Below are 15,320 nucleotides of genomic sequence, written 5' to 3'. Positions count from 1 at the left end.
GGGGAAAAGTACAGGGGTCACAACTAAATGCCATTTTGTATATTTTAGGCATGGTGCTACCCGAACATATCTAATAATAGATCCCATACCCATGGTAGATGGATTTCTGTGCTTTTTACAAGAGCACCCAGCCTGTGACTTTATACCGTAGCAGAACGGGGAGTGTATTATACCCTCTCCACATTCCTATTAAAGTGATAATAGCACAGTGCTTCATCATCCCATACAGCAGACTGGAAAGGATGCATTCAATTCATTTCCAGCAGTAAACCATCGGCCTACCTTGTGTTTGAGTTTCACAATGGAACCCAGTCCATCCGCTGGTGCAGTTACACGTGTAACTATTGATCCCATCCTGGCAGCTACCGCCATTCTGACAGGGGCTGCTGGAACACTCATTAATGTTCTCTGTACAGTTGGTGCCGGCCCAGCCTGGATCACACTCACATACGTAGTACGAGATGCTGGGCTGGACATGCAGAATAAGGAGAAATAAATAGCATTAATGCACTGTGATAAATTATACACTGCTCAAAGAAGGTATGTCAAGGGGGTTCTAAAGGAGACCCCTTCCCCGGGCCTTTCTTCAGTTTACAATGATAAATGTGGGGGTGCACACCATATTAAAATAATATGAAGCAAAAATATGAAATATAAATAATGTACAAAACAAATATTAAGACCGAGAGCTAGCAATATAACCCATTAATGGTAGAAGTCATAAAGCAACAATAGACAAGGTAACGAGCTCTGACAATTCTTTGTAGTACTTTTATTGTGTAGCAGTGCATTGGGCATCTATTTGATATTACAATAAGCCAGTACAGAGAAGCTGAGACATATGATAGCAGGGGGTAGCCCACTTACTGTAGCTGTGCTATCCATGTGACCTGACTCAGGTTCAGCTGTTATGTATAATTGTAGGTGTCTCCAGTAGTGGTGGCTCCTACCTGTGGTCTTGTGGGCTGCTGCTGCTCTGAAGAACCCCCCCAATAAAATACACAGGGGCTTGGCATGTGAATGAGCCGCAGCGCTGACAGTTAAGTGTGTGGGGAGAAAAAGAATCTTGTGCATGCGCACAAGCCCCTGGCCTCTAGGGACTGCATCGGCTGCAGCTCCTAGAACCCCATTACAGTAGGAAGGTAAACTTGTGCATGTGCACCTCCCCCCTTCTCCCTCACGGCTTCTAGGGACTGCATCCGCTGCAGCTCCTAGAAGCATTAGAGCTGGCAGAAAGGCAGAGGAGTGGAAGTACTATCTGCATGTGAATAGCAGTCCAGCATGTGATTCCATCAATCCTGTAAAGGCAATAATACAGCTTATCAATACCTTCCTGATTCCTAGTGATCGGACAGGCTGCAGTCTCATGAAACCGGCTGCCTGTACTGTATGTATATGATGGGAATGTTTTAAATTCAGTGATTAGAAGAATGTAAACATGGTTATATTAGACAATCTGCAGTTTAAAGATGAGCAATTGTACTTATTTAAAGACAGACTATTAAGATGTCCCAGTTATGCATAAGAATAACAATATTGATGTGAAATATTGGGAATCGGAATGATTTACCGCCGGACCCATGCCCGGCGGTTGGAATCCTGACAGCTGCATCCCGGCAAAGGAAGAAATCCTGATCGTCCAAGGTAAGTATTCTCTAACCTAATCTACCCCCTAACCCTAACCCTCAATTTGGGGTGCCTAACCCTAACCTTCCCCCCCAGTGCCTAACCCTAATCCCCCCTGTAAGTGCCGAAACCTAACCCCCCCTTCCCCTAGCCTAAACCTAAGTCCTCCAGGAGGGTGCCTAACCCTAACCCCCCCTTCCCCTAGCCTAAATCTAAACTCCCAGGGGGGTGCCTAACCCTAAGTCCCCCCCCGGGAACCCTAAACCTAACCCTCCCCCCCTGTGGCTATGCGCGCTCGGCGTCCCTTCGATCGGGATGCCGGGCGCCGGTCTCCCGGTGTCGGTAAAATGACAGGCGTCTAGATTTAGACGCCTGTCATTTAACCCTCGCTGGGATTAATAAATCGGGAAGCCGGCTGTCGGGATTAGGTCCCCCGGCTTCCCGACTGCATACCGAAATATTGGGTGTAATAACTCACCTTGCACACTCCGTGCACACAGGGATCGTGTTTCTGGCAGATGTCACTGAAAGACAGACAGCCACTTGTCCCGTGTCCACTCCCAGTGTATCCAGGAGGACAGACACAAACTGGCAGGAGACCCTCTGAGAGAAGATAAAAAAAAGATACACAACCTATTTTATGATGTACATTTCCCTGAACATGTCAACTTTAATTCATTATAGATTTATATTTTCATAGCTGGAACCTTTGGCATACAATGTCCCACCTCATCTGCAGTGTTAGTGAAATACCTGGCCTGTGAAAGGTGAGGAGAGGATGGTACCACCTCAGATGAATTTCCCACCTAGGCCCCTGGGATGCCTCCCCCAGTGCTCTGATTACTGCAATAACTAATTACAGCAGGAACATAGCGTGGAGGAGTCTCCCACTCTCCTTACAGCAATAACTGTAGTGCAATGACTAATTACAGCAGGAACATAGCGTGGAGGAGTCTCCCACTCTCCTTACAGCAATAACGTAGTGCAATGAGTAACAGCCTAAAAGGAGTACAAAGGTGTAGAGGAATTATTCCTCCTGTGCCTACTCCTTTCACCAACCAAGTCACAATGATTACTTCTCTACTGATTGGTTGGCGAACAGAGCAATGGGGAAGCAGCAATGTGTGAGTGCCACCTTGGGTGATAGTAGGGGGTGGAATGCATCTGGTCAAACCCATTCTCTGCACATAACATTCCTAGATGTCCTGTCCAGGAGCAAAGCCGCCTCTTAGCCTTCACCACTTGCATGTCTTACATTATATGTAACATGATGTACAGTACATCATATATTATTAATGGGGGATTAGTGTGTTCCTTGGGTAAAATACATTTTATAAACTATACTGTAACATTTTAAGGAATTTGAAGATAATTTAGAAACATTACCTTCCCTTGGAGCACAAGAAGCCAGCAGGTGACACCCTCCATTATTCACCGAGCAGGCATCTATCTGACTGCAGGTCCGTCCATCCCCTTCATAACCTGGTGGTGTTATAATGGCACACTCTCAGTAATATAGTATGTAACTGAGACAAGTATTATAGTCTTATGTGTTTAGTACAAAATGATTTACCTGGCGGGCAGGGGCCACAGTGATAGGAGCCCATTGTGTTCATGCATTTCACCAGTGGGGCAACAGAGCAGCCACCATTGTCCATCTCACACTCGTTAATATCTTGACAGCTGAATCCATTTCCAAGCCAACCTTTAAAGAGCCGCAGTGGAAGAATGTCAGTGTACAATTACAAGCTGCGTATACATATATAAGGGGGTGCAGGCTCCAGCCCCGCGGATATAATTCCTCCCTGATCACCCACTGAAACTAATCATTTAATATGCATTATCGAGTTTTTAGGACATACAGCAAGCTCCTCACACCAAGCAGTTGCCATTAGACAGCAAGGGGTAGATATACTAATGATTGTTTTAGCTTTCGGCTTACTGTAAAAAAAATCCAGTATTTACTAACCATCGAATCTGAGCACCTATACAATGTCCATCATATATTTTCTATCTAAACCTGTCGGATTACCCCATTTTCCACAATCAAATAGAAGTGTACTAAAATCTGATGGAAACCGACAGCACTTTATCTGCCTCCTGGGCCCTGTCAGTCAGCTGGTGGAGGAGTGCTGTGTATCTCAGGTAACTGGTGAGCAGTGACCTGCTGCCATATTTCCTACAGCCACATTGCTGCAGGTGCTTTTGTCAGTTTTTATAAGTATTATCAGGGCCGTAGAGAGCCGGCCCGGCCCCCATTACTATCAAGGGGCATGGCCTAATCACGGGAGGCATGACCATGCCTCCTTAGGGAAAAAACTGTATTTGCAGCCCCGGGGAGGGTGGTGCTGTGAGCCCTTCAGCCTGGCGCAAATGCACGTTTAGTGAAATCGAAGGATAGAAAACCATGTTAATGTGGGGTTTTCAAATTGTATTAGCATTTGCAGAAAATATCCACATATCAATATATATGTTGTTATATGAAAATACTAGTTAATGGACCTCAGCCACTCCACCCCGTCCCTACCATGTCTTGTTGCTCAGGTACTGTGGGGTGGGACCAAGTGCACAGGACTGCACAGGGGCAGGGGGGAATGTGTGAGGAACGGAATGGAAGGAAGCAGGTCAAGCCCACCATGGCAGTAAGCCACGCCCCCGCCCTCTCTGTATACAACTGATGACCTCATTTCTGTCTGTGGATGCTATGCCTTCAGCATGGTTTGTTTTATATGCATTTATTTAAGCTACTACTACAATATACACCATTCTTCAGTTCTTCAAATCTACTGAAGATCGGATTATTGAAAAGTAGGAGTGGTTATGCTGTCAGTCTAATTACATAGGCCAAAGGGAAGCATACAGTGAGGACAGAACAGCAGTCATCTTTGTATAATATATCATACCTCCCAACTGTCCCGCATTTAGCGGGACAGTCCCGTTTTTCTGGGACTGTCCCGCAGTCCCGCCCGCGGGCCACAGTGTCCGCGGTGGGGGGGAGGGGAAGTTGGGGGAAGCATATACGCTGTTCTGCTATGCAGAGCAGCGTGTATGCAGAGGCAGAATAGACGCTGTGTGCATGCGCACAGCACCTATTGAGCGTACGGGGGGAAGCCCGGGGGCTGCCCAGCATCTCGGAGATGCTGGGCACGCCCCATTAGTGATGTAAACGGGGGCATGTCATCTGACAGGTCCAGACTCCCTCCCAGCAAATGTTGCGAGGTATGATATATTATAACTGTATTCTGTCAGTAAGTGAAAGACACACAAAATTACGAGCCTTGTTTCTGACATGTGAGCTTACAATTGTGGCCCAATTTATGGTTAACAACTTGCACTGTAAATTACATTAGATGTACACATAGTTAAAAAGTTTAAGCAAGAAGCAACAAACATTTCTTCCTTGACTATTACCGTATACTATTACAAACAGGTGGGAAGTATAAAAGTACCAGGACCACATATATAATACAACCAAAGTGGCTCATGGCAAAGAAAAGCCAATACCCAGCAAGAGTAAAGACCTGATTATTTCTTTACAAAAATCTCAATTATTAAATTCAAACAATTATTAAATAAACAATAACAATAAATATTTGCATTAACTGAGTCGCACGCATTGTCGATGTCGGACGCAGTGGAGCAATTTTTTTCTATGTCGCACTGCATCGTAGTTGCAATTGGGGTGCGCGGGGGACGCGCAGTAGCAGAAATGTCTTAAAACCGTACTAGCCTTTCCTGGGCGGTGACAGGGAGGTGGTTTGGCAGATGCATGGAGATGGTCCATCTTATGAGCGTGTCACGTAGAGCGGTGGCATACATGGGAGGCCATACTCAGATGGGGAAACTGCACTTGCCATGGGGCTGGTTTAGGTTTCGATGGGGCGACCGATGGTGGTGTCTAGAGACGCACCAACCACTATTTCAGTGTCTACGGACGCTGACGGTGGGCGTCTCAGTCCTTGTACATTCGTACGCACAGATGTACACCAGGGAAGAGCTTTGGGGCGCCATTCACACAATACGCGATATGTGACCGGCAAAAGACTGCGTCAGAATCAGACCCTATATGTTATTATACTGTATACAGTTCTAACAATGTGGAACTTACATCATAACCAGAAAACATGATAAACATTCTGGATCAGGCATTAGATGCTGCAGCGGTATGCAGTGCAGTCACTATGTCAGTATTCAGAATGTGGACAAGGACAAAATGTCAGCAGTCAAATGTTGACATTCACAATGGCATTGTAAAGTCGACAGGCAAAATGCCGACAGCCCATTTTAGTGTTAGGGTTAGGTGGTGATTAGGGTTAGGCTAAAAGCACCTGAAAACGATATGTTGACATTCACCATGTCGCCACTTAGACAATGTTGGCATTATTTCAACGTTGATATTCTGAATGTCAATCTTTTTGTACCACATCCGCTGCAGTGCCCGCATTGTAGCCCTGTACACCCTAAATCCTACTGAAGAATTAACCCATAATGGGGATATCAGTTTTCACAGCTGAGAGATTAGCAGATACCTGCTGGGCAGGAGCCACATGTGAAAGATCCCAACGTGTCAGAACATTGAACTGGAGGATTCTGGGAGCAGGGAGGGCTGGGCTGGGCGCATTCATCTATATTCTCAGTACATGCAGGAGTTCCATCAGGTGACATCCATCCCGCATCACAGACACAGCTGTACTTGGGCTGCAAATACACATCACCATTATTAGAACACACATACTGTATAATGCAAATATTAAAACATATAATAATGTATTCATATGTTGTATACCTGGAATTATATATTAAATAGACTTTATATGGTAAATTCCACAATGGGGTATATGTAATAGAGTGTGATTTATCTGAACCCGGGCGATCTTGGCAATTAAGGTTGGCTTCGTCTTTTAAACTATTGATGCTTTAAATCTACAGCCTCAATCGCCGAGATCGCGCCGGTTAAGGGAACTCGCACTCTATTACATACAGTATGTACCCCCCCAAGAGTTCATCATGAAACATTTCTGAGTACATACTCTCACCTGCTACTGGCTCCTCATACAAAATGAATGAGACAAACAGCAGCGCATGTTACAGTTACAGCACATGTTTATAGTTACAGCACATGTCATTGTGACAGTTACAGCACATGTTATAGTTACAGCACGTCAATGTCAGTTACAACACATGTTATAGTTACAGCATGTCATTGTCACAGTTACAGCACGTTATAGTTACAGCACATGTCATTGTCACAGTTACAGCACGTTATAGTTACAGCACATGTCATTGTCACAGTTACAGCACATGTCATTGTCACAGTTACAGCACGTTATAGTTACAGCACATGTCATTGTCACAGTTACAGAACATGCCATTGTCACAGTTACAGCACATGTCATTGTCACAGTTACAGCACATGCCATTGTCACAGTTACAGCACATGTCATTGTCACAGTTACAGCACATGCCATTGTCACAGTTACAGCACATGTCATTGTCACAGTTACAGCACATGTCATTGTCACAGTTACAGCACATGTCATTGTCACAGTTACAGCACGTCATTGTCACAGTTACAGCACGTTATAGTTACAGCACGTCATTGTCACAGTTACAGCACATGTCATTGTCACAGTTACAGCACATGCCATTGTCACAGTTACAGCACATGTCATTGTCACAGTTACAGCACGTTATAGTTACAGCACATGTCATTGTCACAGTTACAGCACATGCCATTGTCACAGTTACAGCACATGTCATTGTCACAGTTACAGCACATGTCATTGTCACAGTTACAGCACATGCCATTGTCACAGTTACAGTACATGCCATTGTCACAGTTACAGCACATGTCATTGTCACACTTACAACACATGTCATTGTCACAGTTACAGCACATGCCATTGTTACAGTTACAGCACATGTCATTGTCACAGTTACAGCACATGTCATTGTCACAGTTACAACAAGCCACTTGTGCCCAGTCCCATGTCAATGTATCATTTTCAAGTTACAATTATTCATCTTAATGGTGACTTCTGCAGATATGTAGAAGTACATGTTTGAGCTACTTATTTTGTTATGCTCCAGTATGTAATATGAAATAGGAAAACCTTCTCTTCTCCACTTCCAGCATACCACAATTATTATACGGTTTCTGTATTTTGATTTCTCACTGGGGAAAAATAAAAACCTGACTGTGCATGAAGAACGCAAACACTGATTGATTCACCTCAGATCTTGCAAATCACTTGACTTGCCCAGGAGGAGGGTCAGTCTTTATGTTGGACAATAAAGCTACTGTATAACACACGGCCTGAGGGGCACTTGAAGCCAATGCACATATATATAGCATAATTACGACCATACATTATGCAGGCTTATCTGTATCTCAAGATGCGACCAGTTCTGTGCGAGATGCAACTGCGCCTGGTTTTTGTCAGGTCTGCCTACACCACAATATACACCCAACCACGTCACAAGCACACAAAAAGATTTTTTTTAACATTTGGTTTGATAGAGAAAACCACATTTGCTAATGGGTATAATTTATATAAAACCATTTATAATACGGCAGGTATCATCTTCCTTCTCTTGGACAAAGGAAAAAATTTATTTTTAAATCTGTCCACACAATTATATGATTTAGGAAGAAATCAGCTTTAGAGGTCAATACGTTAAACAGAAGGAGTCAGTTAGCGCTGGAACCTGTCATCCTCAGCGAGTATGCGCTCCAGCTCTCAGGAGCTGATACAGCATATGTGTCTCAATGTGGCTCTGCCTCAGTTTGCATGTGAACACACCCTTGTTCTGCATTTTGAACGCCGAACACCTGTTCTTTCCCCGTCCTGCCTCTCTGTGAGTCTGGTACTTTTTTGAGGGCATACGCAGTACATATGTATATATTTTATCCCAAGCACAAGTCAAGCCCATGGGTATACACCAGTGATTCCCAACCACGGTCCTCAAGGCACACTAACAGTCCTGGTTTTAGTGATATCCATGCTTAAGCACAGATGGTTAAATCAAAATAACTTAGGTACTAATTAAGTCACCTGTGCTCAACTATGGCTATACTTAAAACCTGGACTGTTAGTGTGCCTTGAGGACCGTGGTTGGGAACCTCTGGTATACACCCAACTCAGCATGAGCCCCACAGGTTCTCACAACTGCTTAGGACATTGTGAATTAAATAAAAAAAATAATAATAAATAAGTCTAAGATGGTTAAACAAATATATAGAAACCAAGTTTAGAGAAACACTCGTAAAACTGCTGGTGAACTCTATAATTATATTTCTATGGTACATACTTATAGCCCAGCTTTATCTTAAATCCCTGATATGACTTTAGGGGTTACAATTTCTCTATAAAGTCTACGGCGTTAGGTGTAAAAAAAAATCAACATTTTCTGAAAGTACTGGAAGATAACAGCAACATGTTAAACAGGCAAAGTAGCATTCAATCGATTACACTAGTTATTAAATATAATGCCTATAGGTATAGGTCTACTGTACTTAAATATACAGAAGTATGTTTGGCCCATTATTTGCTGGGTTGCTAGCTTGTGTGTCAGTCATATAGCCTGATCCCATCTGTGTCTCTCCAGCCCCATCCCTTAATGTTCTCTCCAGTATCATGCCCATCATCTCTCTCCAGCCTCATTCTCTGTGTCTCATCAACCTCATGCCCCATCTATCTTCAGCCTCATGTCACCGTTTGTCTTATGCCACCATGTCTTTCCAGCCTCATTCCCCCTCCCCATATCTCTCCAGCATAATGCCCTCCCTGTGCCATTCCAGCCTCATGCCCCACATGTCTTTCCATCCTGATGCCCCCAAGTTTTCCAGCCTCATGTCCCCTTGTGTCTCTCCAGCCTAATGGCCCCCTTGTGTCTCTCCAGCCTCATGCCCCATGTGTCTCTCCAGCCGCATTTCCTTCCTGCCCCATGCCCACCCCCTTCCCTCCCTGTGGCATAAGGCTTGAGAGACACTGGGGGCACATGAGATAAGGGGAACAGAAGTACATTGGGGTATCTTTACTATAGAGGTGGTATTGGTGGTCAAAGCAGGTGATAAGCTCACACGGTAGAGGTGTAATGGGAAAAAAGAAGGACAGCGTAGAGAGACACCAACTGGCAGGAGGAGAGGAGGTGGAATTGGGTGTAGAGACAGAAGGAGCAGTTGGACAAGTAGGAGATGAACCATGAGAGAGCGGTGTCTAGGATTCTGATGGAGTGGAGAGTTGTATCCATCTCATTATTTAATTAAATAAAATACTGAGCTTAAATTATTGACCATTATAACAATGTTAATTACACATGAATTTTATTTCTGATTCATTGCTTACCTGATTTTGCTCAACTCTCTCTAAATCTACACATATTCCATGGTCACACAGCGCTGCAGAGCCTGATCTGCAGTCGTCATACCTTGAGGTGCACTGCGGTCCGTACCACTCTGGGGAGCAGGAGCAGCTACAACAGATAACACTTAGCATGTAACAATTTCTTAAAAAGGACATGTCAGATTTCTGTGTGCGTAGCAATGCATTACAACACTTTTATACACAATTATTTCTGTTCCCGGCGTCTCCCTTTTCTATAAATATATATATTGCTGCATTATGGATATGCATAGTTTTGGCTGCACAGTTTGGGTTGTGGAAAGAGAGAGACTGTGATGGATCATAGAACAAACAGACTGTATTTTTATGCCTGGTTACAAGAGGTGTAAATGAACATTTTTGCTAAGATATGGTGACCATGGTGCAAACTAAGTGATTGCTTCCAATATGCACAACTGCAAATCAATGTGATAAACAGATTCAAGCTGTGAAAGAGACATTTTCATAAGATACTACAGCTTTATTTGCATACTACTTAAGGGGAGACTTATTAAACATTCTTAAAAGGACAAGTGGAGGTGCTGCCATAGCAACCAATCACATTTTAGCTATCATTATATAGCATGTACTAGATAAATGTTAGCTATACAGTAATCTGATTGGTTACTATGGGCAACACCTCCATTCATAGGCGGGCGCATGAAGAGAGTTGAGCGCAGGGCCATCTCTTCCATTGGGCTTGTTGGGCAGTTGCCCAAGGGCCCGAAGCTTGTAGAGGCCCGCCAACCTGCCCCCCTGCAGCCGCGGCCAGTTGGTAAATTTTGTATTTTTACTGGTTTTCCTTGCGAACTATGATTTAGTTACGTTCACTGTTCTAATAATTTCTTTCTAGATAATACAAGAAAATACGAGGTATGTCTATAAAATAACGAGACTGTAATTCCACCTAGAAAACAAAGCAGTAAGAACCAGTTATAACTGCATATGTAGTAACCTTGAACTTGTCTGAACCTGCATAACAAGCAGCAACACTCTATGATGTTGATTGTGAATCGCCATTTAATTTGGTTGTGTTTTCTGTAGAGTGACGAAAAAATGCAAAGATGGTCCCAAGGGTTCTTACACCAGAGCAAAAAGAACGTCGCAAGGAATGTTGTGTTGACATTCTGCAACAACTTGACGCATATCCAAACCTGTTTCATAAAGTAATCACTTGTGATGAGACCTAGATCTTCCAGTACGATCCTGAAACCAAAAGACAGTCAATGCACTGGAAAACACCGTCATCGCCAAGAATGAAAAAAGCTCGTCAAAGCAAGTCAAAATTCAAAGCAATGCTCATTGTTTTTTTCGATATTAAGGGTGTAATTTTGCAAGAATGGGTTCCAGAAGGCACAACAGGTAACCAGCATTATTATAAGGAAGTTTTGAAAAAAGCTGAGAGAGAGAGTCAGAAAGAAACGGCCGCAACTGTGGAAAAATGGTTTCATTCGTCACCAGGACGATGCGCCTGCTCACATAGCACTTTCTGTGAAGCAGTTTTTGACCGACAATCACATTACTACACTTTAACATCCTCCATATTCGCCCGATTTAGCACCTTGCGACTTAGCTTTTCCCAAAAGTTAAATCAGTGCTTAAAGGGACACATTTTGAATCAGTTGATGCTGTAAAGAAGAAAACGGCAGATATGTTGAAACAACTAACAGAAATTCCATGCCTTCCACCAGTGGAAAACAAGACTACAGCAATGTATTAGTGCAAATGGGGAGTATATTGAAGGGGACAAACACTACATTTGTAATACCAATAAATAAAGATGAGTTATTTAATCAGTCTCATTATTTAATAGACATACCTCGTATAAGAATTTAAGCTCAGATGACGTGTTAGAGTTTATTTTAACAAACTTGTTTTGGGAATTTGAACTTCAAAATGCAAAACAAGACAGCCAAGCTCATCATTTATCATTATCAGTCAGGGATATCACAGATTCTCCACTTCCTTTGCTGCAACAAACCCTACTCCCCCTGTATACTGCACGTGACCGCCGGGATGCCAACTACATCCCGAACAGCACACCAGCAGCAGGAGAGACCACAATATCTGGTGAGGTCACATAAACCTGTAGTGAGTATCTGTAAAGCTAACACACAAGCAGAAGGTCATGACCCTGATTAGATCAGTTCTGTTATAACAGCATTTACCTGTAACTTCCAGGTGTGTTCTCACATGTACCTCCATTGTGACAGCCCAGAGCAGTCCCAGCATAAATCTGACATTCATTCACATCATCAGTACAAGTAGGCCCCTTAATAATAAAGACAAGATGTATGCTTATTACATAGGGCATATACTGTATGCAGTAATGTCACTTACTATTGTCAGTGTGAATTGTGAGACCCAGAGGGTAAAATGTAGCACTCTGACCACATATTTTACAGAATCTAGTTTTAGGGTTGTTTTTAAGTGAACTTATCTAGCCTAGTCCTAGTCTGTGATTAGAATTAGCTGCCGGCCCTTTCCTTTGTAGACACCCAGGCTTGAGTTAATCTGACTGGGAGATGTGATCAGTGTCTCTAGAAGCAGAGGCTACAATGATGTTCTGCACTGTTCAATCTTGGATAGTCCAAAACCATAGTGTCATGTTTCTTTGCCTAAGCTCAAATCGATCACTAGTCCTGCATCACAACCCTCCGTCGTCACGTGACAGAATGCCGCTCGTGATGGCCAACTGCATTGTCTACAGATGGCAGTTGTGGATCTGCCACATAAGAGTTTAGGGGCCTAATTCAGAATTGCACGCAAACCGTCTACAGGTGCGGCCACATCGCCTGCTAGGAAATAAATGCGGATCTTCGCCTGTGTTCAGAGTTTGCTTCATGTCTGCGGCTGCATCACCCATATCCATCTGCTTATGAAAGTAGCCGTCCACACGATCAGCACGCTCCATTCCTACAACTGGTGTAAGAGAGCCGCCTGAAATCAGTTGGATATCTGCAAAGGGCATAATTATGCCTACATGCCCACGAAGCGTCCTCAGTTTACGTATGAATGTACACACACTGTGAAAAATCCCAGGATTATTCGGACTTGTGTGCAACTCTGTATCAGGCTCAGAAGCTGGGTACACACCGTACAATATATCATCCGATATACAGTACCAGTCAAAAGTTTGGGTATACCTTCTCATTCAATGGTTTTTGTTTATTTCAATTATTTTCAACATAGTAGATTAATACTGAAGACATCAAAACTATGAAAGAACAAATATGGAATTATGTTGTAAACAAAAGAAGTGTTAAACAAATGAAAATATGTTTTATATTTTAGATTCCTCAAAGTAGCCCCCTTTTGCTTTGATGACAGCTTTGCACACTCTTGGCATTCTCTCAATCAGCTTCATGAGGTAGTCTCCTGGAAAGGTTTTGAATTAACAGGTGTGCCTTGTCAAGAGTCAATCTGTGGAATTACTTGCCTTCTTAATGTGTTTGAGACCATTAGTTGTGTTGTGCAGAGGTATGATTAGTACACAGTGGACACCACTATTTGACTACTGTTGTAATCCATATTATGGCAAAAACCACTCAACTCAGTAAAAAAAAACAACAGTCCATCATTACTTTAAGACATGAAGGTCAGTCGCTACGGAAAATTTCAAGAACTTTGAATGTATCCTCAAGTGCAGTTGCAAATACCATCAAACGCTACGATGAAACTGGCTCTCATGAGGACCGCCCCAGGAAAGGAAGACCAAGAGTTACCTCTACTGCAGAGGATAAGTTCATTAGAGCTACCAGCCTCAGAAACTGCTACTTAACAGCACCTCAGATTAGAGACCACATAAAGTCTTCACAGAATGTCTCATTCAGACCCGCTCGCGAGCGCTGAGCGCTCGCAAGCGGGTCGATGTTTCCCGAATGCGCATGTGTACGATGGAGGCTGCTCCGTCGTGCGCATGCGCGAGACCCGGCGAGCGACGGGGAAACCGTCGCTCAGGGTCTCACACCATAGGGGGCGTGCTGTCGATGGTGATTGACAGCACGCCCCCTTTGGTGGGCATGCCGGGGGCGTGGCTGCCCAGACGGAGGCGTTCCCATGGGAACGCCTACCGTCTGGGTCCGGCCCCACTGACATCACTAGTGATGTCAGTGGGAGTGTTTTTGGCTCTGATAGAGCCAAAAGCACTCCGGGCTTGCGGCAGACGAGACCCTACCACAAGGGTCTCGTCGCAAGCCCGATGGTCGCAATGGTCTTGACCACCGCGACCATCTTTTTGGCCGCTCGCATAAGCTGTGGGTGGTCACCCACAGCTATGCGAGCGGCCAGGAGGCCGCTCCAATTTGAGCTAGGACGGCCCTGATTCAGAGCAAGCGCTCTGGTCAGAGCGTCCGGCTCTGAATCAGGCCCAGAGTTCAAGTAGCAGACAAATCTCAACATCAACTGTTCAGAGAAGACTGCGTGAATCAGGCCTTCATGGTTGTATTGCTGCGAAGAAGCCACTACTGAGGATGAACAACAAGAAGTAGAGGATTGTTTGGGCCAAGAAACACAAGGAATGGACATTAGACCAGTGGAAATCTGTACTTTGGTCTGATGAGTCCAAATTTGAGATTTTGGTTCCAACCGCCGTGTCTTTGTGAGACGCAGAAAAGGTGAGCGGATGGTTTCTGCATGTGTGGTTCCCACTGTGAAGCATGGAGGAAGTGTGATGGTGTGTGGGTGCTTTGCTGGTGACACTGTTGGTGATTTATTCAAAATTCAAGGCACACTTAACCAGCATGGCTACCACAGCATTCTGCAGCACCATGCCATCCCATCCCTGGTTTGCGCTTACTGGGACCATCATTTGTTTTTCAACAAGACAATGACCCCAAACACAACTCCAGGCTATGTAAGGGCTACTTGACCAAGAAGGAAAGTGATGGAGTGCTGCGTCAGATGACCTGGCCTCCACAATCACCCGGCATAAACCAAATTGAGCTGGTTTGGGATGAGTTGGACCGCAGAGTGAAGGAAAAGCAACCAATACCTCTGGAAACTCTTTCAAGACTGTTGGAAAACCATTCCAGAAGACTACCTCATGAAGCTGATTGAGAGAATGCCAAGAGTGAGCCAAGCTGTCATCAAAGCAAAAGGGGGCTACTTTGGGGAATCTAAAATATAAAACATATTTTCATTTGTTTAACACTTTTTTGTTTACAACATAATTCCATATGTGTTCTTTCATAGTTTTGATGTCTTCAGTATTGATCTACTATGTTGAAAATAATTTATATAAACAAAAACCAATGAATGAGAAGGTGTGTCCAAACTTTTGACTGGTACTGTATCATCCCAACTCGGATC

At 43.9% G+C, this 15,320-nt stretch overlaps 1 protein-coding gene across 1 annotated transcript in view; it reads right to left on the bottom strand.

Moving 5' to 3' along the window:
* CUBN (cubilin) overlaps window positions 1–15,320 on the bottom strand; it is a 321,603-nt gene that overhangs the window by 294,368 nt on the left and 11,915 nt on the right. Inside the window, exons 6-12 of the mRNA XM_088478650.1 lie at window positions 12,179–12,282; window positions 9,975–10,101; window positions 6,156–6,324; window positions 3,200–3,331; window positions 3,013–3,108; window positions 2,105–2,229; window positions 283–469 (exon numbers count right to left, since the gene is read on the bottom strand). Of these exons, the coding sequence (XP_088334776.1) occupies window positions 283–469; window positions 2,105–2,229; window positions 3,013–3,108; window positions 3,200–3,331; window positions 6,156–6,324; window positions 9,975–10,101; window positions 12,179–12,282 (940 nt within the window). The remainder of the gene's footprint in view (window positions 1–282; window positions 470–2,104; window positions 2,230–3,012; window positions 3,109–3,199; window positions 3,332–6,155; window positions 6,325–9,974; window positions 10,102–12,178; window positions 12,283–15,320) is intronic.

The sequence above is a fragment of the Taudactylus pleione genome, unplaced genomic scaffold, assembly GCF_031769625.1.
Source record: "Taudactylus pleione unplaced genomic scaffold, aTauple2 ptg000216l, whole genome shotgun sequence".
NCBI lineage: Eukaryota > Metazoa > Chordata > Amphibia > Anura > Myobatrachidae > Taudactylus > Taudactylus pleione.
Note: the sequence above shows the minus strand (reverse complement) of the source record. Positions and strands in the feature narration are given on the sequence as shown.